Source organism: Myotis myotis, unplaced genomic scaffold (genome assembly GCF_014108235.1).
Source record: "Myotis myotis isolate mMyoMyo1 unplaced genomic scaffold, mMyoMyo1.p scaffold_m19_p_1, whole genome shotgun sequence".
Taxonomy (NCBI): domain Eukaryota; kingdom Metazoa; phylum Chordata; class Mammalia; order Chiroptera; family Vespertilionidae; genus Myotis; species Myotis myotis.
This window is the reverse complement of record NW_023416313.1, coordinates 124,704,042-124,729,279: the sequence shown is the minus strand read 5'-3', so window position 1 is coordinate 124,729,279 and position 25,238 is coordinate 124,704,042. Positions and strand designations below refer to the sequence as shown.

At 40.2% G+C, this 25,238-nt stretch overlaps 1 protein-coding gene across 1 annotated transcript in view; it reads left to right on the top strand.

Moving 5' to 3' along the window:
- CCDC7 (coiled-coil domain containing 7) overlaps positions 1–25,238 on the top strand; it is a 179,993-nt gene that overhangs the window by 127,685 nt on the left and 27,070 nt on the right. Inside the window, exons 10-12 of the mRNA XM_036336754.1 lie at positions 2,166–2,196; positions 2,633–2,722; positions 18,907–18,992. Of these exons, the coding sequence (XP_036192647.1) occupies positions 2,166–2,196; positions 2,633–2,722; positions 18,907–18,992 (207 nt within the window). The remainder of the gene's footprint in view (positions 1–2,165; positions 2,197–2,632; positions 2,723–18,906; positions 18,993–25,238) is intronic.

Here is a 25,238-nt window from a genome sequence, read left to right as displayed (position 1 = left end):
CCCTGTGAAGCCATCTGAACCAGCACTTGTTTTTGCTGGGAGTTTTTTTTTAAATTACTGTTTCAATTTCATCTCTTGTATTAATGTGTTTGCTAATATATCTCTTCAGGAAAGGGAAACAAAGGGAGAAAATAAACAAATGAGACTACATCAAAATAAAAAGATTCTGCATAGTAAAGGAAACCCTCAACAAAATGCAAAGGGAGCCCACTATGTGGGAGAACATATTTGCCAATGATACATTTGATAAGGGGTTAATTTCCAAAATATATAGGGAACTCATACAACTTAACAAAAGGAAGACAAACAATTCAATTAAAAAATAGGCAAAGGACCCAAATAGACACTTCTCTAAAGTATACATAGAGAAGGCCAAAGACATATGAAAAATGCTCAAAATCACTAATTATCAGAGATGCAAATTAAAATGGCAATGAGGTATCAACTCACATCTGTCAGAATAGCTGTCATCAACAAATCAACAAATGACAAGTGCTGGCAAGGATGTAGAGAAAAGGGAACCCTAGTACACTGCTAGTGGGAATGTAGACTGGTGCAGCCACTATGGAAAACAGTATGGAACTTCTACTTGACCCAGTGATCCTACTTCTAGGAATATATCCTAGAAACCTGAAACATCAATCAGAAAGAATGTACTAGTATGCACCCCTATATTCATAGCAGTGCAATTTACAATAGCTAAGATTTGGAAACAGCCCAAGTGCCCATCAGCAGATGAGTGGATAAAAAAGCTGTGGCACATTTATACCATGGAATACTGTGCAACAGTAAAAAAGAAGGATCTCTTACACTTTGAGACAGCATGAAGGGATCTGGAGAGGATTATGTTAAGCAAAATAAGCTAGTCAGAGAAAGACAAGTATCACATGATCTCACCCATATGTGGAGTCTAATAAACAAAAAAAAAATCAGATGCACAAGTGCTAGCAAGGGGCTGATTGGGGGCTGGGCTGGCCAAAGGGAGGGGCCACAATTGATTGGTGACTGGCCCCGCCCCCTGATCAAACTCCTGGTTGAAGGGACAATTTGCATATTAGGCTTTTATCATATAGAATAAGCATAACCCTTGGAAACAGACAATAGTATGGTGAAGGCCGGGGGCATGTCAGGGGGCAGGCTAGTAGGGGGTCAGTGGGGAAAAAAAGGGTGTACATATATATATATATATATATATATATATATATATATATTTTTTTTTTTTTACCAATAAAGGTAAATTTAAAGAAATGTATCTTGTTGGAGCCATGGCCAAGTGGTTGGTTCAGTTGGTTTGGGTGTCATCCTGTACACTAAAATGTTGCAGGTTCTATATTCGGTCAGGGCCCATACTTAGTTTGTAAGTTTGATCCCTGGATGGGAACCAACCAATGGATGATGTATCTCTCTCAAACTGGTCTCTCTCTCTCTCTCTCTCTCTCTCTCTCTCTCTCCCCCTTTCTCAAATCAATAAACATATCTTTGGATGAGGATGAAATATAATGTATCTTGTTAAGTAAAAAAGAAAGAAAGAAAGAAAGAAAGAAAGAAAGAAAGAAAGAAAGAAAGAAAGAAGAAAGAAAGAAAGGGAAAGAAAGAACTGGTATTTAAAATAAATGAGTTGATATATGTTTAGCAATATAAATAGATCCCAGAAATTGTGTTAAGTGAAAAAAAAAATAAGTTGAGAATATATAGTGATGTCATTTATGTGAAAAAATACAAGGGACATCCAAACCAATAATAAAAATTGTAGAATCTAATAGGTTCATGCAGTATTTACAAATTCATGCAACAGTTCTGGAAAGATATACAGCAATCGAATATCTCCAGAGCCAAGGGTGTAATGTCTGGCCCTCAAACTGTATAAGGCCCACAAAATCATGTGGCCTGGGCCTTGCCAAGACATTAGGGGTGAGTTAATTAAATGTTTGACCAAATATAGCAGGCTAATTTTGTATGGCCCACGAATGATATTATAAATATCCAAATGGTCCTTGGCAGAAAAAAGTTTTCCCACCCCTCTGGGGAGAGCATTGAATTTTTGGAATGGTAGTCAAAGTATAGTATAATCTTATCTGTTATACTTAAATTATTTTACAAAGAATATGTATAAGTATGTCACATAAATAAAACATACAATTATATATATTTTTAATTTTTTTCAGAACTAGGAATGATAAAATTTTGTTAGAAACTGTAAGTATGCCACTCTCAATTTGAAATTGTACTTTGTCCTTGTTGTTAATGGATTCTAGAAATTGTCAGAATGTGTCATCTTAAAGATCCAATGATTAATTAGTTTATTCAAAAGATTTCTATACATATGTAAGCTGGAAAGCTTTTTTTATTTTTTTTATTTTATTAGACCTTATAATCTCTCAGAAATACTTCACTTATGAATACTTAACTGTAATACCCTTTAGTTTTCTAAACTTTAATTCATTGTCACTTCTAGTTCCTTTTGACTATTTCTGCCTCAATTACAACTTCCCATTAGAGATTAGTACCAATGGTTCATTCTTTTCATGATCTAATGAAGACTTTCTTACTTTAATAATTAAGTACTCAAATAAATTCTCTATATTGATATTTTGCTTTTCATTGTTACTAAAATTATAATATTTGTTTTTAGAAATACAAACAGATGCAAAATGATTTCCAAATGTTATCAGAGAAGAAATTGATGCTGGAAAGTGAACTCGAAAAATTGAGGATTACAGAGGTTAGTTAAATTTTAGTGGCTGAAAATGGAATACAGTATCTGAAAAGTCTTATTATATTAAAAAAGGAATAAATATATATTTAAATGTTTTATTATACATTTTCAATATTTATAATTGGTAACATCTGTATTTTAAAACTTAAAAAATGCTGTATTTAAATTATATTATTTATGAAAACCAAAAGAATGCTATAAAAAATAGACTAAATTTTAAACATTCTGAAAGACATTTCTAGACCAAATATTTACCTTTATTTAAAATACCAATCAATTAAGGTTTTCAAATACATCTTAAATGCATTTTATTGTATTCTTTGCAATTATATAATGTGTGTCCCAGTTCATTGAACCAAATAGAGAGAATAGAAGTATCCAGCATAAAATTTGTTTCCTAATTTTATCCACTTTGCAATTTTTATAAAGCTTATAAATTTCAAAATGTAGACAACAAAGTCAAATGGACAGGAAGCAAATTTTTACTAACTACTTAAAACCACAGGATGTATGTTTTAACATGACATCAACATAAATTGAAGGAAAATACTCTTTCTTAACTGTATTAATGGTGGTTACCAAATAATTTTTCCTTACCAGATGAGGAAGCAGAAGTAGTACCAGGAGATTTTCTACTTAATCAGTTAGAGAAGTAGTGATCCTACACAGGTGTCAAATATAAGGTCAGGACTGTCAAACACATCCAATTAGGAATAGTTCAAGTTAGGTACAGTTCCAACTAGAAATAGAAAATAAATAAATTAATTAAATAAAAATAAAGTAGTAAATTATTTTATATATATATGCATATATGCTTAAGTGACCGTTACAACCGAACGACTGGAATGATCAGCTGGTAGCTATGACACACACTGACCCAGACCTTGCTGCTGGTGTCCTGATAGCCCCAAATCTGGTTCACCTGCACCCCAGACCCAGACAAGAGAGGGGAGGGAGCCCGATTCCTCACAGAATTGGCTGTTGGTTTGCTTGCTGTGGGGGCCAACCTCCCATGGTCTCTTCCCCCAGCACACTGGCCCCCTGATCAGCTCCGATTGCTGGCCAGGCCGAGGGTGCACGAATTCATGCACCGGGCCTCTATTATTAAATAATTGAGTAGTATGGCCAAATGTAAGCATTTTGCAACACTTAATCATGCACCATTACATCCACATTTAAAAACAACAACAACACCTTTAGAGTGGGTTTCTGTTCAAGATGGCTGTGTAGGTAAATACTGTGCACACCTTCTCTCACACCTCATCAAAAGTACAAAACAACCATCATTCAGAACTGCCTGAAGTTTAGCTAAACAGAAATCCTTATAACTAAGGATATGCAGAAGAGGCCTCATATTTATTAGTAGGAGGGGTAAATATGTGGAATGCGCTGGTCCCACACTCACATGTGTGGGTTACAAATCAGAAGGGATATCTCGGATGTGGAGGTCCTCCCTGATGAGGGAGGGGTCCCAATGCTGGGAAGAGAAGTCCCCATAAATTCTGGATGTGATAACTAGTGGGGACTGTGGCTGAATAAGACAGGAGGCTGCTTGAGTTCCAGGTGTTCCTCTTAATGTTAGGGCCTGCACATGGACTTACTTGGATTCACTCACTCTGAACTCTAGCACTGCAATAGCAACTTGAAAAGCACCAGGAATATATGGGATGGAACTGAATTGTCTATCAAAGGCTGGAAGGACAGCATTTTCTCAGACAGAAGTGCTGACAGAAACCATTATTCCTTTCCTAAGCCCTCCCCACACAGACTTGGCAGGCAGATGCCATATTTGAATCTCTATCAACCTGCCCTGGCCTGGTGATTCCCTGAGACTCTACCTCACTCAATTTGCAGGCCTACACAAGCTGCTTTTCCATTCAAATGGCCTTTATTGGCTCATGATGTGGACTTTCCTAAAATCTCTCAAGTAACATCTCGCCTTTGGTTGCCTTGGACTGCTTACTAAGCAACCCTAGGCCCAGCACTAGCTACAACTGGCCTTGGTTTGCAGCTTGGCCTCTTTTGGGCACCTACGAACCCAGCAAAACTAGCAGCCATCTGGAGATCACTTTGTAGCTCATGCCTAGTGGCCCTGAATAGGGCACAGGTGGTAGCTGACCTTGCCTGTATTTCTCCGGAGGCCCCAGAGCCATCACACCTTGTAGAGAGCTTCAGACTTCAACAAAGCACCACCAAACCATTTCCACAAGATCACAGTTAAGGGACAGACTAAATGAGCACCATAGCCCTGCTGAAGCCAGTTCTGCTCTGTGGGGTCAGCCCTTGAACAACAGATTCTCCATGGTAGTTGTGGCCAGTCCTTGCTGCCAATTGGACTGGAGATAGATCCCTCCCATTGATGTACTATTAACAATCAAGGCTTAACCACAACAGAAAGGTGCACATAGACCATACAAGGTGGGGGTGTGTGCGCCTGGAGTGCCCAGGTAAGGTGAATGGGGAGGCTGTGCCACTGTGCCCTACAGAAAACCTACTATATTAGGCCACTTTACCAAGACCAGGAGATATAGCAGCTCTACCTGATACATAGAAACAAACACAGGAGGAAGCCAAATGACTTGATCAAGAAATATATCCCAAATGGGGAAAAACAAAGAACAAAACTCCAGAAAAAGAACAAAACAAAATGGAGACAAGCAATCTATCAGATGCAGAGTTCAAAACACTGGTTATAAGGATACTCAGTTATCTCAGTAAGAACTTCAACAAAGAGATAGAAAACATACCAAGGAGATACATAGAAAAGCACCAGTCAGAAATGAAGAATACAATAACTGAAATAAAGAGTACATTACAGAGAATCAATAGTAGAGTAGATGAAGCAGAGAATACCACATAAGAACAGAAAAGAAAGAAAGAAAAGGAATTTCAAAAATGAGGATAGTTTAAGGAGCTTCTGGGATAACTTCACATAATCATTAAAAATTGAAGGTGAAGTAGAGAGCTTCCGAGACAAGATAAAAGCTAAACGAGTTTATTACCACCAAACCAGTATGATAAAAAGAGTTAAATGGTTTTCTTTTAGAAAAAAAAAGGAAAAAAGGAGGAACGTAGTTAGAAAGAATAAAATGGTAATAAATATATACCTATCAATAATCACTTTAAATGAAAATGGGTTAAATGCTCCAATCAAAAAAAAAAAAACATATAGGACTGAATGGATAACAAAACAAGACCCTTACGTATGTTGTCTATGAGAGACTTCAGATTGAAAGACATATACAGATGAAAAGTAAAGGGATGGGAAAATATTTCATGAAAATGGAAACAAACAACAACAACAAAAACCCAGAAAGCTGGGGTAGCAATACTTATACCAGACAAACTTTAAAACAAAGGCTATAACAAGAGACTCAAATACCCATCACTTCCACTTCTGGGTATTTATCTGAAGAAACCCCAAATACTAATTTGAAAGACTAAATACATATATTTGTTCATTGCGGCTATGTTTACAATAGCCAAGATATGGAAGAAACCTAATTGTCCATGAATAGATGAATAGATAAAAATGTGGTGCATACATACAATGAAATATGACTCAGCCATAAAAATATCTCACCATCTCCAACAACATGGGTAGACCTAGAGGTTATTGTGCTGAGTGAAATAATTCAGACAGAAAAAGACAAATGCCAAATCATTTTACTTATATGTGGAATCTAAAAAACAAAATAAATGAACAAGCAAAACAGAAACAAACTCATAGATACAGAGAATATGTTGATGGTTGCTGGATGGGAGGAGGTTTGGGGGACAGGTGAAAAAGTTGAAGGGATTAAGAAATACAAATTGGTAGTTACAGAATAGTCATGGGGATGTAAAGTACAGCATAGGGAATATAGTCAAAAATGTTGTATTATCTATGTATGATGTCAAATGAGTTAACTAGATTTATCAGGGTTATTACTTAGTAACTTATATAGTTGTCTAATTACTGGGTTGTCCACCTGAAACTAATACAATATTGTATGTCAACTGTAATTGAAAAATTAAAAAATAGTAAAAAATTGTGGGGCTTCTTAGATAACTCGAAGGTGCTGCAGCAGTTTCTGGTTTTCTTTCTTGTATTGTTTCTTTAGGTTTTGTGTGTGGAAACATAAAGAAGTATAGAAATGTAAAGGAAAAATATGGAAGGATCATGTCTACATGTATAGTAGTAGTATTATATCCCAAGATATCTATGAGGATAAAACCCAAGATATCTATGAACCCAGGGGTGCATATATTCTTTCCAATTCATGTTTTCAGTTTTCTTAAGATATATTCCTAGAAGTGGGATCACTGGCTCAAATGGCAGTTTAATTTTTAATTTTTTAAGGAAACTCCATAGTGTTTTCCATACTAGCTGCACAGTCTGCATTCCCATCAGCAGTGTACTAGGGTTCCCTTTTCTCTAAATCCTTGCCAGCACTTGTCATTTGTTGGTGTGTTGATGGTAGCTATTCTGACAGGTGTAAGGTATATCTCATTGTGGTTTTAATTTGCTTTTCTCTGGTGATTAGTGATGTTGAACATCTTTTCATAAGTCTCTTGGACATTTGTATGCCCACTTTAGAGAAGTGTCTATACAGGTCTTTTGCCCATTTTTAAATTGGATTGCTTGTCTTCCTTTTGTTAAGTTGTATGAGTTCCTTATATACAATTTACAATAGCTAAGATCTGGAAACAGCCCAAGTGCCCATCAGTGGATGAGTGGATAAAAAAGTTGTGATACATTTTAGAGAGGAAAGGAGAGGAGGAGGAGAGAGAAGAAACTATGTTGCTAGAAAAAGAATGATCTTTTACCTGTTGATACAGCATAGAGGGACCTGGAGTGTATTATGCTAAGTGAAATAAGCCCATCAGAGAAAGACAAGTATCACATGATCTCACTCATATGTGGAATCTAATAAACAAAATAAACTGATGAACAAAATAGATCCATAGACATAAAAGCCTGAAACAGACTGACAAATCTCAAAGGGAAGGCAGGGTTGGGTGGGTGGAGAGAGATTAACCGGGGAATTTATAGGCACATATGCATAGCCTTGGACACAAACAATAGCTTAATTTTCTTTTAATAATTTTATTTTTGTAGACAACCACATTTTTAAAAATTATATTTTTATTAATTTCAGAGAGGAAGGGAGAGGGGGAGAGAGAGAAGAAACATCTATACTAATAAAAGGGTAATATGCTAGTTAGAGTGGATGTCTTTCGGACGACCATCCATATATCCTTCTGGACAAAGCCGCGACAGCTGCTGTGAGGGCTGGGCCCAGGCTCAGGCAGCTGCGGGCGGCTGTGAAGGGCCCAGGCTCAAGCAGCCACGGTCAGCTGTGAATGGCCCAGGCTCAGGCCGGCAGTGGCAGCAGCAGAGGGGTAATGGGGGCAGTGCCTTCCCCTGATCCACCAGGTCGCCTCCCATAGAGGGAGGCCAAACTGTGGCTTAGGCCGGGGGCCAAAGCAGAGGCAGTTAGGGTTAATTTGGCCGGCAGGGGAGCAAGTTAGGGGCGATCAGGCCAGCAGGGGGGCAAGGTAGGGGTGATAGGCCACCAGGGGGGCAAGGTAGAGGAGATCAGGCTGGCAGGGGGCAAGGTAGGGGTGATCAGGCCAGCAGGCAAAGGCAGTTAGGGGCAATCAGGCAGGCAGGCAGAGGGGTTAGGGGTGATCAGGCAGGCAGGCAGAGGGGTTAGGGGCGATCAGGCAGGCAGGCAGGCGAGTGGTTAGGAGCCAGTCATCCAGGATTGCGAGAGGGATGTCTGACTGCCTGTGGGATTGGGATAAACTGGCAGTCGGACATCCCCCGAGGGGTCCCAGATTGGAGAGGGTGCAGGCTGGACTGAGGAACCCCACTTCGTGCATGAATTTCATGCACTGGGCCTCTAGTTGGTTATAAGACTTGTGTTCAGTTAATATTCAGTTGGTTAATCAGGTTGATTGTTCTATAATTTAGTTGTAATTTTCTTTGGACCTGAGATGAGGTGAGTGTAACTTCCATCTACTTCTTAGCCATTTCAGATCTTTTTAAAAAAGTTAATTTAACTTTATTCTCACCTATAAATGTTACAGAAATTTGGAACTAAAATTAAAAGCATTTGGCCCAGCTGGTATAGCTCAGTGGTTGAGTGTTGACCTATGAACCTGGAGGTCACAGTTCAATTCCCAGTCAGGGCACATGCCCGGGTTGCAGGCTTGATCCCCAGTGTGGGGCATGCAGGAAGCAGCCAATCGATGATTCTCTATCATCATTGATGTTTCTATCTCTCTCTTCTTCTCCCTCTCTGAAATCAATAAAATATAAATATATATTTTTTAAAAAGCATTTGTGGTGCCTAGATTAAAAAATAAATTATTTCCAACTCCTTCCTATTATGAAAGATAGCTGCAATAAACATGGGTTTGCAAATATCTATGTATGACCTTGCATTCAATTCTTTTGGATATGTACCCTGAAGCGTGATTTCTGTTCAAAAGGTCATTCTCTTTTTAATATTTTGAACAACGTCTGTATTGTTTCTAAATAGTTGGGCAATTTTACATTGCTCCCGAGATTGCACAATATTTCCAATTTCTCCACATCCTGATACTTATTTGTTTTAATAAAATTTATTGGGGTGATACTGATTAATAAAATTATATAGCTTTCAAGTATGCAATTCTCTAATTCATCATCTGTATATTGCATTGTATGCTTACCACCCAAAGTCAAATCTCCTCCCATCACCATATATTTGATTTCCCTTTATCCATTACGACCTCCACCCCCTCCCCTCTGGTAACCAACATACTGTTGTCTGTGTCTATGAGTTTTTGTTGGTTTGTTTTTCTTGTTTGTTCATTTGTTGCTTTCAGTTTCATCTCACATATGGTTCTTGACTTTTTCTGTCTGACTTCATTGTGCTTATCATCATATTCTCAAGATCCAAGCCCTCAGCTAATATCATATTCAATGGTGAAAAACTGAAAGCTTTTCCTTTAAGATCAGGAACAAGGTAAGGATGAATAAACACCATGTTTATACAACAGAACACTAGAAGGCCTAGCCAGAGTAATCAGGCAAGACAAAGTTAAGTCATTCAAATTGGAAATGAAGAAACAAAAGTGTCACTTTTTGCAGATCACATGATATTTATATAGAAAACCCAAAGACTCCACCAAAAAATATTAGAAACAACCACCAAAAACCCCACAGTAAAGTTGCAGGATACAAAATTAATATTAAAAAAATCCATTGCATTTTTATATGCTAAAATTAAAATTTCAGAAAAAGAAATGAATAAAAAATCTTTTGCAATTGTAACAAAATGAATAAAATACCTACAGATAAAATTAACATAGCATGTGAAGGACGTATGCACTGAAAAGTACAAAGTGTTATTAAAAGAGATTGAAAAAAAACACAAAGAAATAGAAAGATATTCTATGTTCATGGATTGGAAGAATCAGTATAGTTAAAATATCCATATTATCCAAAGCAATATACAGATGTAATGGAATCGCCCATCAAAATCCCAAAGGAATTTTAAAGAGAAATAGAGCAAAAAATCATCAGATTTGTATGGAATAACAAAAGACCCTAAATAGCCAAAACTATCCTGAAAAAAAGAAGAATGAAGTAGGAGGTATCACACTCCCTGACTTCAAATTATTATTCAATAATTGTTATGATTATAACAATTGTTATGCTATTGTTATGATTAATTCTCACCCAAGGATACATTTCCATTGATTTTTTTTATCTTTATTGTTGAGCGTATTACAGATACCCCTCCCCCAATTTTTCCCCTTTGCCACGACCACCCAGTTACTGCCCCACCCCAGGCCTTTGTAACTTGATTGTCTGTGTAGCAGTGGCAAGCTCATACATACATGGATGTTGGGTTGCAGCAGTGGGGCTGGATGCACCTGTCTGTGGCCTTGGGGTGCTCGTTCAGGGCTGTTTTCCTGTAGACTCCTCTAAAACAGCACACTGTACAATCTTAAGCACCAAGAAATGCCCAGCTGAGCAGCATACAGAGATAGCTACCAGCTCCTCTGCCAGGAGCAACAGAACACATGCCAGGATTTCCCACACCAACAGACAGATGCCCAACACACACACCCACACACACTCTCCCTTGAACATACTCACCCTCTAACACTCTCACCCTCACTCCAGTCCTGCATGCTATTAGGCAGGTGGGCAGGTGAGCGGTTAGGAGCCAGCGGTCCCAGATTGCAAGGGGGATCCCAGATTGGAGAGGTTGCAGGCCGGGCTGAGGGACCGCCCCCCATCCTATGCACTAATTTCGTGCACCAGGCCTCTAGTCAATGATAAGATAGAATCATTGATTGGTTGCTTCCTGCACATCCCACATTGAGAACTGAGCCTTCAGCCAGGCTTGTGCCCTGACAGGGAGTCAACCATGACCTGGTTCGTAGGTTGACGCTCAACTGCTGAGCCATGCTGGCTGGGCTAGACAACCAATTTTAATAATCAAAAGCCACATTTGACTTTTAGCCTGTCCACCACATGGTAATCAGTAGTTTCCTGTGTCAGTTAAGGGTTTTATTATTATTACTAGAGGCCCTTTTGCACAAAATTAATGCCCTAGGGGGGTCCTTCAACCCAGCCTGTGCCCTCTTGCAGTCCGGGACCCCTTGCTCCTTACCGCCTGCCTGCTCGCTGCTCCTTAGCACTGCCACAGAGGTGGGAGAGGCTCCCACTACCGCCACTGTGCTTGCCAGCCATGAGCTCGGCTTCTGGCTGAGCAGTGCTCCCCCTATGGGAGTGCACTGACCACCAGGGGGCAGCTCCTACATTGAGCATCTGCCCCCTGGTGGTTAGTGCACATCATAGCAACTGGTCATTCTGGTCATCTGCCATTAAGGTCGCTTAGGCTTTTATTATATAGACTAGAGGCCCATTGCAAGAAGATTCATGCAATAGGCCTTCCTTCCCCTGGCTGCTGGTACCCAGGACCCAGGCCTTTGGTCTGGCCTCGAGTCTTGGCTTCTCTGCTTGGGCCACAGCAGTGAGGCTTGGCTTCTCCGCTCCGGCTGCAGTGGAGAAGCCAAGCCTCTTCAGTCTTCAGTCATCTTCAGTCTTCAGTCATCTTCAGTCTTTGCTCACACCTGCATATGCAAATTAACCACCATTTTTGTTGGGTTAATTTGCATACTCATCCTGATTGGCTGATGGGCGCAGCAGAGTGACACCAATTTGTATGTTTCCCTTTTATTAGTGTAGATTGTTGTTTCTTTTTAAGTAGAAGAAACTGACCCTCACTATCTAAAGCAAAAAATTTTTTGGACAGGTAACTCAGAATTAAAGGAAAATTGAAAACATATTTGGTGAGGGATAGACCTAGGGCAGTTCTTGGAGTCAAAATAATAGAAGTTCATGGACAGACACTACATCTGTCATTTTAGGGAATTTTCAGAGAGGGAGCTTATGGCTATTGCCCCCCTCCCCCCTGCCCCATCCCTTTGTTTACTGGTTTTGGAATTACTCATTTCCATAATAGACAATTCTTAGGTTATTATATCTTACTGACCTTGCTTGGGTCACATGTCAGCAGGACAATTTGAGATGAGGGAGGTGCAGAACCCTCCTAAAATGTGGTGCTGTTTCTTAATACAAGGGTAAAAGGATACTGGGCACAAATACCTGGTGTTTATTGTACTTGGTAAAGTTTCCCTAATTATTATCTTATCTCTTATTCCAAGTATCAACAAACTTTTACTCTAAAGAGCTAGATAACTATTTATGTTTTGAGGCCACACCATCTCTATTCCATCTACTCAGATCTGCTTCTGTAGTATGAAAATAATCCCAGACAATACATAAATGAATGAGCAGGGCTGTGTACCAATAAGAACTTATTTACAAAAACAAGCAGCAGGGCAGATTTGGTGTACAATTTGCTGACTCCTTATTAACTCTGTTTCTGCTATCACCTGACTTTCTACTTTAGCTTCCTAATTGGATCTCCTAGAAGCATATGCTGTCACAGGAAAATACTATTGCTTAAAGAAAATTTGTTTTTGCTCTTTCAATTCTGTTTCATTGTCCTTGTCTTTTCCTACTCCAGTGTCTGAGATCCTTGATGATTAAAAATTTAGATTAGGCCTGATTTTTTATAGGGCAAGTCAACCTCCCTTGTTTTTTTTTAATAAGAAATTATTATATGTGTATATAATGAAATACTTCTCAACCCTAAGAAAAGATTAAATACTGCCATTTGCAACCACATGGATGGATCTTGAAAATATTATGCTAAGTGAAATAAGTCAAACAGAAAAAGTTAAGAACCATATGATTTCACTCATATGTGGGATATAAAACTGAAAGCAATAAATGAACAGACAAAAACAAGTGAACAAAAACTCACAGACACAGACAAAAGTATGGTAGTTACCAGTGAGAAGAGGGGATAGTAAAGGGTAAAGGGGGTCAAATATATGGTGGCAGAAGAAGGTTTGACTTTGGGTGGTGGGCACACAATGTAATATACAGATGACATATCATAGAAATGTATACTAGAAACCTATACAATTTTATTCACTAATTTCACACCAATAAATTTAATTTAAAAATAAGTTAGTTATTTTTGGCTTTTGCACTTTTATATAAATTTTAGTGTTAAATGTCAAATTCTATCATTGCACTGAATCTGTACATCAAATTGGAGAGATTTACATCTAGGATATCAAGACACATCTTTTTGTTAGTTATTAAATGTTTCCATTTTTGAAGGTTTTCTTTAATTTTAATGATAAATGCTATGGTTTTCTTCTTAAGCTTTCACTCATTTTTAATTTTAGGTGCTTCATATTTTTATGCTACTTTAACTGCTATCTCTTAAAAGATATTTGTAACTATTGATAGAGAAGTACAATACTTTTTTTGTATGTTGAATTTGCATCCACAATTCTAGTTACACTGTCATATGATTAGATTTTTATTTCTTACTTAAATAATCAAAGCTATGGATAATGATAACCTGACTTTTCTTGCTTTATAACTTAATATTTTCTATTCTTTTTTTTATTGCATTGCTACACTGGCTATAATAGTATTGAATAGATGATGAAAGCAGGTATTTTTCATTTTTCCTAATTTTAAAGGGGATCTCTCTCCCTCTCCCCCCCCCTCTCTCTCTTTCTCCCCCCAACCCCCACCCTTTCCCTATCCTGCTCCTTCTCTCCTTCCCTCCTGTTTATCAAATTAAGGGACTAGTCTTCTTTACATAATTTTCTAAAAATATTTTGTATGCTCCACAAAATTCTTCCAGCCTTTGCCCTCTGTTCAATTACAAATCCAAGTCTAAAATGTTTAGTTGTAGCTGAAACCGGTTTGGCTCAGTGGATAGAGCGTCGGCCTGTGGACTCAAAGGTCCCAGGTTCGATTCTGGTCAAGGGCATGTACCTTGGTTGCGGGCATATCCCCAGTAGGAGATGTGCAGGAGGCAGCTGATCGATGTTTCTCTCTCATCGATGTTTCTAACTCTCTATCTCTCTCCCTTCCTCTCTGTAAAAAATCAATAAAATATATTTTTAAAATGTTTAGTTGTATATTATAACAGCACCCCATTTCCAGGTAGAAAAATCTGTATTACTTTATATTGACTGCTCAATTGTTTGCTTTACTGGTTACTTTAGGGTTGACGGTCTTGTTTTTAATGAATGCAGTCATATTCAAGTGACATTAAATCACTTCACGTACATGAACCTTCAAATAATAGGCTTTCATTTCTCCCTTTCCAGCCTTTGAGCTATTGTTTTCATACACATCATATGGCTTACTACATATAATATAAATTGCACAACACATTGTTATTAGTTTTTCTGTAAACTATTACCTTTTTTAAAAAAATTCTCTATTGTTTAAAGTATTACATGAGTCTCCTTTTTTCCCCATTGACCTCTCCCCTGCCACCTCCACCCCCAAGCGGAAGCCCTTTTAAAGAGATTTAAATAATAAGAAAAACAGTCTTTATATTTACTCATGCAATTATGGTTTCTGGTGCTCATCTTTAATTTCTGTATTTCTTATTTATGTCTGATACCATTTTTCTTCTGCTTAAAGGATTCTTTTATCATTTTCTTTTTCATTGTGCAGTTTTCCTAGTGATGTATACTTTTAACTCTTTGATTTCTAAAAAACATATTTTATGCCTTCAATTTTGAAAGATATTTCTTTTGGATAATGAATTCCAGGCTGATGTTTTTCTTCCAGTACTTTAAAGATTTTGCTCTTCCTTCCTCCCTCCCTCCCTCCCTCCCTCCCTCCCTCCTTCCCTCCCTCCCTCCTCCCTCCCTTCCTTCCTTCCTTCCTTCCTTCCTTCCTTCCTTCCTTCCTTCCTTCCTTCCTCCCTTCCTTCCCTTCCTTCCCTTCCTTCCCTTCCTTCCCTTCCTTTCCTTCCTTTCCTTCCTTTCCTCCTCCCTCCCTCTCTTCCTTTTTTCCTCACCCAAGGATATTTTTCCATTGATTTTTAGGGAGAGTGGAAGAGAGAGGGAAAGACAGAGAGAAACATCAAGGTGAGAGAAACACATCAATTCGTTGCCTCCTGCACAGGCCCTGAGAGAAGCCTGCAACCAAATAATGTGCCCTTGACTGGAATAGAACTGAGACCCTTTGGTCCACAGGCTTAGGCTCTATCCACTGAGCAAAACTGGCGAGGGCTACTTGTATTGTTTCTGATAAGAAGAAGTCTTCTGTCCTCCTTATTCTTGTATGTAGTCTGCTTTTCTCTTCAGTATTCTTTTAAGATTTTACCACTGCTTTTAAATAATTTTATTATGATACTAGTGGCCTGGGGTGGGAACGGGCCTAAACCAGCAGTCGGACATCCCTCTCACAATCTGGGACTGCTGGCTCCTAACCACTTACCTACCTGCCTGATTGCCCCTAACCGCTTCTGCCTGCCAGCCTGATCACCTCCTAACCACTCCCCTGCTGGCCTGATCACCCCCAAGGCTTTTATTAGTATAGATATGACCCTTCACAGAAAATTTCACTAACCTTGCTTTTTATAATAAGGGCTTTATGATTGAATCATTGGGTCCATACACCAAGATTTCCTTTCTTTGAATAGTGAAGGGAATAATTATCTTGTCTTTAAGTTGCCCTGAACATCAAATGAGATAATGACTTAGAAAGTATAAAAGCACCATATAAAGACAACTGTCTTTTTCATTTACTGAAAAGACAATAAAGTGGTAAAATGAAAAACACTATTTCTATTTTCCCCCTTCCTTCCTTTACAGCCTTTATTTAAACTTTGAAATTCATAAAAATTTCACTCCTATTTTCATTTCTTTACATTCAATATTATTTTATATTAGTTTCAGGTTTTATATTAGTTACAGAATAGAGGTTAGACAATCATATTCTTTACAAAGTGTTCCCCAATATTCCAGTACCCACCTGGCATCATACCATCATTACAACACTGTTGACTATATTCTCTATTTAAATGACAATAGGTTTGCAGGTTCCTTCCAGTCTTTCTTTTGTGTTTCTCGCCCTTCCTTTTCTTTCTCATTTCTTCCCTCATTTTCTTTATATAGTATTTCAATTGGCCCTCAAAGCTCAGTGAAGGCACTGGGACATGCTTAATCCATTTTTCAGACCAGGAAACAGGCCAATTCCAGTTGGCTATGGAACTAGGCTCAGCGCACAGGGAGCCCTCACAACTGCGCTGTCCGCCTTTCCTAAGGGACAGTCGAGGTCCTCGCAAATAGAAAAAACCTCCCTGTGAGGCTTCTGAGCCTCGTTCTCAAGCACCTTTTCATCCTGTATGCTCCACATTCTTTCCTCTCCCCCGTCCCCTGCTGCCATTCTTTACTGCCCGCCAACCCCCCCCCCCCCCCCCCCCCCCCCCCCCCCCCCCCCCCCCCCCCCCCCCCCCCCCCCGCTTCTGAAGAGCACATGGTAGGCTTCGCACTCACCATGAAGATGCGTGCCTCCGTGGGACTGGGTGGGAACTGGGGGTGGGGCGGGAATTGGCTTGCTTTTGGGCCAAGGCGGGAGCAGGAGTCCTGGCCTCTCAAGTGCGCAGGCCATGGCAAGGCAGGTTAGCACCGGGAGTTTCCCCGAACCGCTGTAGTGGGGTACCTGGCAGTGCGGTGCCCCTCCACTGAGGTGGCGTCGCCCCTCAACACCCGCCTCAGGGCTGCGAGTCCGCGCCCCTTCGCCCAGGCATCCTTCCACACTGGCTGTCATCGCCTCTTGTTTCCCGCATCTTTGGGCCACTGCAGAACCTCGCTCTCCTGGGCGAGGCAGATCCCCGCCCACCGGCCCCCTGCCCCAGCCTGAGCCCCCTCCTCTGCACCCCACCTTGGCGCCGCTCTGCGCCCCTTGGACTGCCTGCCTCCTGGACAGCTGCTTTACTGAAGCTGCCCCTCAGGCGGAGGCCTGTTCATGCGCCTGCAGACCCCCTGGCAGGCCGCCGGCTCCAGGCCCGCTGCATCGCGGAAGCTTCCTCCTCCTTCAGGTGCTCTTCTCAGACCCCTGGGAGCTTGGCTCTGGCAGCCCTGTCCCTCCATGGCTTCCTGCAGCCCCTGCTCCACTTTGCTTTCCCGGGCCACCTGTCAGGACACTGCCAGGGTGCCCTGCTGCAGGCAGCGTGGTCCTGGGGTATGGGGTGGGGTTTTGGGGAGCAGATCCAGTGAAGTTAATAAACCCCAGGTCAGCATTGGGATTTGGCTGTAGGCTGCGGGAGAATCTGCCTGGGTGGGACGAAATCAGGCATAGACCCTGAGTGCCGCCCACCTGTGAACGGTGGTGATGTGATGGCATCCCAGACAAATTTGCATATTCCTCCATTATATATAGAGATATATTAAGTAATTGTTTTATATTATTGTGGTTTTGTGCATAGTTTTCCTCAAATTTGAAAAGCATTTAGCCATTATTTATTTAAATACTTTTCCTTACCCCTTCTCTTCATCATGAATTACAATTATAAGCACATTAGTTCACTTGAAATTGTCCTACAGCTCACTCATGATCTGTTCATTATTTTTTAGTCTTTTTTCCTTTCATTATTTTAGCATTTTGATTGCCAACATGTATTAAACTTTTCTGAATACTAAGTATATCCAAAGATTCATATTTAAGTTAGAAAATATTATTCGGGGGCCTTAACAATTCTCATTAAGAATTTATTCTATTTATTTTTCATATTTTATGAGAAATTGTTATACTTTATGTTTAATTTGTGAGAACTTTTCCACTGTTGTGAATTTGATATCTGTTGGAAGTTGTGGGCTGAAACAGGAAATAACCACCTAATACTTTAATAGGTCTCCTATATTAAGCACATCTAAAATTTTCAATAATCTAATTTTTCTCTACTTTCTTGAATAAAATAATCTGGTACTATGTGGTAGTTCAAGAATACTTTAAAACATGTAGTCAGTAGTGCCATAATATTTGTTTTGAAATGCAAATTTGAACACAGTTGAACAATTTGAGCATAATGTGAATTTTATATTTGCTTTATGCTCATTTTATCTCCAAAAAGTATAGATAAAGGCAGAAAAGAGTATCTATAAGCTACCTTAGTTCACCGTGTATATAGTGTACCACACCAGTTCATATCTGGTGTTACGACTTTTCATTTTGTTTCAGATAACCAACCTTCCAACACTGCACAAAAATTCACAAGTTGCAACCTATTCAACACTCACTTCCACAAACTAACTCGTGTCTTTTTCAAGATAAAAAGCTATGTTTTTCATAGTAAATGTTTTGTAATTATTTAACTGTATAAAACTGTATTAATGTTTTTATTAGGTTGTTATTTTAAAAAATGTATCACTGACAACTTTTTTGTGCGCTGTGCACCTAACCCTACTTCCCCATACATCCTGCAGTTTATATTGCATGAGTTTTCAAGGTGAGGTGGTTTTCATGAAGGTATATACCATATTATAGAAGAACTGACTATAATTTATTGGGGGAATTCAATTATTTTTATATGTGTTAACTTATATACAACTTACATTATGTAAAACACTATAATAAACATTCTGAATGTATCATTAATTTTTTCCTTTTATTCAGATAATTTTCCTTGAAAAACAGTATAGTGATTCTCAATGTAAAATGGAAATCTTAATAATGTTTATTATCATATATTTCCCTATAATTTATTGTCTCATTAATGTTTTCTGGCTTATATAAAATTACACAGACAACAAAGCCGACATATGATCGAACAAAGAAAACTATGAAAATGGAGAAGAAAAAAGCTAAAGAAAAATCTGAGGATTCAGAACCGTAAGACATAAAGATACAATGCTAATGTTTTCTTTCCTTGTTAATTTACATTTTTATTTTATACAATTTGAGGTAATATAAACATAACTTATTAATAGGTTTCTTAAAAAAATAACATTAGCAAATATAGTCATGAGCCATATTACAACAACATATTGGTCAACAACAGATGACATGGGCAGTGGTCCCAAAATATTATAATGAGCTGAAAAATTCCTATCACGTGGTGATATTGTAGATGTTGTAATGTCATAGTACATCACATTACTCTGTTTGTGATGATGCTGGTGTAACAAACCTACTGCACTGCCAATCGTAAGAAAATATAGCATATACAACTTTGTACAGTAGATGATATTGATAATGATAATAAATGACTATGTATTTACAATTTTTATTGTTATTTCAGAGTATACTCTTTCTACTTATAAAAAATGTTTATTGTAAAACAATATGTCATGTTATGCTGGAAGCAACCTCATATATATTCATGTTACTGTGTCTCTTAGTTGCATAATTTTCTCTTATGCTTTATTTAATCTCATGTTATTTATGTTTCATGTAGCATAAGTATCTACACTAATAAAAAAGAAACATGCAAATTAACCATCATTCCGCCACTCTGCTAAACCCACCAGCAAATCAGGAGCAAGTATGCAAATTAACCCAACTAAGATGGCAGCGGCCATGGAGCTGGAGCAAGCAGGCAGCTTGGGTTGCCTCCAGCGATGGAGGAAGCCAAACTTCCCTCCTGCCCTGGCCAGCCCTGGGCTCCGCTCAAGACTACAAAGTTTTAATTATAGAAGATAAATAAATCCCAGATACCTGCTTCCAGCCCACCCTGACCTCTTCTCAAGGAGGTGCTGGAGAAAAAAAAGAAAAAGGAAAAAAAGGAGAGGCTGGGAGCTTGGGTCACCAGGGGACATGGGCAGCCTGAAAATGGCCATCAGCCCCTGACCCAGGCTGGCCAGGCACCCCAGCAAGACCCCCCCCCCCCCATGCTGAAGGGGCTGTGGGCAGCCTGAAAACGGCCCTCAGCCCCTCACCAAGGCTGGCCAGACACCCCAATGGGGACCCCCACCCTGAAGGGGGTGTGGCCAGCCTGAAAACGGCCCTCAGCCCCTCATCCAGGCTGGCCAGGCACCCCAGCGGGACACCCCCCCACCCTGAAGGGGCTGTGGCCAGCCTGCAAACAGCCATCAGCCCCTCACCCAGGCTGGCCAGGCACCCCAGCGGGCCCCCACCCTGATCCAAGACACCCTTCAGGGCAAACCAGCTGGCCCCCACACATGCACCAGGCCTCTATCTATAATAAAAGGGTAATATGCTAATTAGACTGAGAGACCTTCCAGGAGACCTTCCAGATGTTCTTCTGGACAAAGCCATGGTGGCGGGGCTGAGGTAAAGGTGGTTAGAGGCTAAGAGGGGAGGGCAGTTGTGGGTGATCAGGCCAGGATGGGACGGCCATTGTGGGTGATCAGGCTGATGGGGAGCGAGGCCATTGGGGGTAAGCAGACCAGCTGGTGGGCCAGTTGGGGGTGAGCAGGCCATCAGTGGGGGTCAGTTCGAAATGATCAGGGCAGCTGGGGGGGGGGCAATTTGGAGTGAGCAGGCCAGCAGGGAGGCAGTTGGGGGCAAGCAGGCCAGTGGGGAGGGACAATCAGGGAAGAAGGCAGGCAGGCAGGTGAGTGGTTATGAGCCAGCAGTCCCAGATTGTGAGAGTGATGTCCAACTGCTGGTTTAGGCCCGATCCCTGTAAACCGGCAGTAGGACATCCTTTGAGGGGTCCCATATTGGAGAGGGTGCAGGCCAGGCTGAGGGACACCACCCCCCCCCCCTCCATGCACCGGGCCATTAATAGTGTTTATAAAATCTACAGTATTGTACAGTAATGTTCTAGTCCTCATGTTCGCTCACCACTCACTCACCTACCCAGAGCAACTTCCAGTTCTCCAAGCTACATTTATGATCAGTGCCCTACATGGATGTACCATTGTAAATTTTTATACTATATTTTTACTGTATCTTTTCTATATTTATATATATTTAGGTACACAAGTACTATTGTGTTACAACTGTGTACAGTATTCAGCACAGTAACATGCTACATAGGTCTGTAGCCCAGGAGCAATAGGCCTAGGTGTGTAGGTGGCTGTACCATCTATGTTTGTGTCAGTGCATACTCTCTGATGTTTGTACAATAATAAAATCACCTAACAATGGATTTTTCAGAATGTATCCTTATTGTTGGTGATGCATTACTATATATAGTTTTATAAGCAAATAAGGATATGATTGTGGGAGAAAGCTGAGAAGTGAAGCATGAACTAAAGAGGAGGAGAATGAACCACAAAACATTTAGGAACAGGCAGGCAGAATTAAATTTGTAAATAGTTTTAGGGGAAAGAATTTACATTGTGTCCTTGATGGTTTAGCTAATGATTTGTAATTTGTACATTAACTCCCTAGTCTGGGCTATGATTTTTTATTTTTAACTGAAATTCTTGCTTTTTTTAAAATTATCAACCAAGGATATATTTTTTAAATTGATTTTAGAGAGCGAGGAAGGGAGAAATGGGGAGAAATAGAGAGAGACATTAATGTGAGAGAGAAATATCAATCAGTTGCCTCCCATACATGCCCTGACTGGGGATCAAACCCATAACCTTTTAGTGTATGGGAAGACACTCCATCCACCTGAGCCACCCAGCCAGGGCTTTACAGACTTCTTCATTGTACTTATTTTATAAAAACAATTACCTATATTTTAATGTAAATGGATTTTATAAACTGGTCTTATTAAATGAATACCATCTTTAGTAAAATAAAATAACTTTTGCATTTAAATTGGATTGGTCAAGCCCTTATATAAATATATAGTTTAAAAAGAAATGAAGAATTCCATGTTTATGCAGCTCCACAAAATCTATAAAGAAATTTATTGGACAAATGACTTTGATCTTTGACTTAGCAAAGAAAAGATGACCAGAGGGAAAAAAATGGACCAATGTATTTTGAAACTCCTTGCCCTATCTCATCTTTCCATATTTTAATCATAGCAATGAGAAGTTCATTTGAGAAATGTTATTTAATTATTTATCATTTAACCTATGTGGAGTTTATGGCTTTTAAAAATATATAAATTTCTTTTAAAGATATTCATTTTTATAAAGGGTTTAATTAAACATTTAAAAATTAGCTGTGCAATTAAAAAATATCATGATATATTTTAAAACATTTTTAATTACAGGAAAAAGTCTCCAGCCAAAGAGCTTAAAACAGAATTCCTTAAAGCCCAGGTAATACACTCTCTTTATGCCTCTAAATTTGATTAATAAGTGCACTGATAATTATATGTATAGACAGTATTGGTATGCACATGAACATAAGTGTGTATGTGTATCTGTGTATATAGTGTACTGAAGTTCTTTCTAAGATATGTCTTTCTTGTTGGTTGACTCTTCTTAGTAAGTTTCACAAAATAAAATGCTAAGTCTAGGAATGTTTATTGTCAAGGTTATGAAAATTATGTTTTACTCAACCATAGGCAATATCATGGAGGAAAGAATATCATATTGGTAGTCAACAGGGACTTACTAGTTATGTGACATTGGACAAGTCCCTTTTTTTCTGGACCTAAACAAATATTCATTAACTAGCAGCCCAGTGCATGAAATTCATGTACTGGGGAGGGGGGAGTTGTCCCTCAGCCCAGCCTATGCCCTTTCGCAATCCGGGACCCCTTGGGTATGGTCCCTAGCCTGGCCGGTGATCAGGGCTTATTGGGGCTTTCCTTCCCCCAGCTGCTAGCACTGCCGCTGCCACTGCTTGCCATCTGTGAGGTGCTGCCCCATCTCCCCTGCCACCAATCGTCTCCTTCTGTGGGCAACAGGCATGGGGTGTAATCGCTTGGCTGGCCTGGGACTCCCTTTGTGGGGTGATCAATTGTTGGGCTCTGTGATCAATTTTCCCGCAGAGGGAGGCCCCGCCCACCTGGCCGGGGCTCCACAATCGACTGCCATGTAGAGGGTGGCCTGTGCCTCCCTCTTTGGGGTGAACAATTAATCACAGAGCCCCCCAATTGATCGCCCCACAGAGGGTGAACTGAGCTTCCTCTGTGGGGCGATTGTGGGGTGATGGTAGGGCCCCCAGACCAATCACCTTGCACCTGCCTTGGCTGGCCTGGTGCCAGTGTGTGTAATAGCATGGTTATCCGGAAGGTCATTCTGCTGTTTGGTTTTTCGGTTGATTTGTATATTATGCTTTTATTATTATAGATAATGAAAGGTTTGCTCTTACAAAGATATATCATGTATCTGTTTTTGTCTTTATATATCTACTAGAGGCCCGGTGCACGAAATTAGTGTACAGTGTGGGGGGAGTGGTCCCTCAGCCTGGCCTGCACCTCTCCAATCTGGGATCCCTCTCGCAACCCGGGACCGCTGGCTCCTAACCGCTCACCTGCACACCTGCCTGATAGCCCCTAACTGCCTCTGCTTGCCAGCCTGGTCACCCCTAACTGCCCGCCCCTGCTGGCCTGGTCACCCCTAACTACCCTCCCCTGCTGGCCTGGTCACCCTAACTGCCCTCCCCTACCAGCCTGGTCATCCCTAATTGCCTTCTCCTACCAGCCTGGTGGCCCTTAACTGCCTTCCCCTGCTGGGCTGGTCGCGCCTAATTGCCCTCTCCTGCTGACCTGGTCGCCACTAACCACCTCTGTCTCAGCACCTGCCACCGTGGCGTTGTCCAGAAGGACATGTGGATGGATGTCCAGATGACGACTGGTCTAATGAGCATGTTACCTTTTTATTAGTATAGATACTAGTGGCCCAATACATGAAAATTCGTGTACTTGGGGGGATCGCAGTCTGGGACCCCTTGAGAGATGTCCATCTGCTAGCTTAGGCCTGCTCTCCTGGGGATTGGGCCTAAGCTGGCAGTCAGATATCCCTCTGGCAACATAGGAGTGCCTCGGGGATGTCCAACTGACAGACGTCCTTAGCTCTGTGGAGGAGGCAGGCGAGGCTTCTGAAACCATCACAGCACTTGCAGCCATCAGCCCAGTTTGAGGCTGAGCGGAGCTCCCTCTGTGGGAGCCCACTGACCACCAGAGGGCAGCTCCTGCATTGAGCATCTGTCTCCTGGTAGTCAGTGCGCGTCATAGTGACCAGTCATTCCCAGTTGATCCGCTGTTAGGGTTAATTTGAATATTACCCTTTTATTTTATACTAGTAGCCTGGTGCATGAAATTCATGCACATTAAAAGGGAATTAATTGCCCTAACTGGTTTGGCTCAGTGAATAGAGCATCAGCCTGTGGACTCAGGGTCCTGGGTTTGATTCCAGTCAAGGGCATGGACCTTGGTTGCTGGCACATCCCCAGTGGGGAGTGTGCAGGAGGCAGCTGATCGATGTTTCTCTCTCATTGATGTTTCTAACTCTCTATCCCTCTCCCTTCCTCTCTGTAAAAAATCAATAAAATATATTTTTTTAAAAAGGGAATTAATTAGCAGAGATATTTTAGCATTGCTGTTTGCCCTTTCTCTATAATAGAAATGTGAGAGATGAAAGGAAATTAGTAAAATGTATATGAAAATAATATATAAATTTATTAATAAATAAACAGTAACAAAAGGATATAACAATAACAGAGGCATGATATAAAAACGACAAAAACATGATATGAAAACAACAAAAACGTGATATGAAAATAAAAAAACATGATATAAAAACAACAGTGATGCAATGACTGATAAAATGATTAAACTTATTCTAATATCTCCCTGTACACCACATTAAGAGTGAAAACACTTTCAGAGTGCTTGACTAATTTCCCTTGTGATGAAGTACTTAGAACTTTGACTGTAACATCACATGCTCTTCAAACTCAAGAGAAAGCAACATATAATTGACCATGTGCAAAAACGGGTTCAGGTAGGAACATGCCTACTCTGTCTAGAGTTTGTCCTTATGATTTATTAATAGTCATCAAAAATGCTGGCGTCACGGGAAACCATTGTCAAATCAATTTAAATGGGAGGCCAGTGTCAGATGGGGACAAATTAATTCTTGGAATCTGAACAGCCTCTCCCTCTGCAGATCCTGTTAATACTTCAGCTTCAATAATGTCGTAATCTTAGGTCATTAGATTAGGTCGTAAGATTAGGTCGTAATCTTTTGATAATAAATCTGGTACCATTACCAAGATCCCATTTACTATTGAGATTTCTCAATAGCATGATGATTG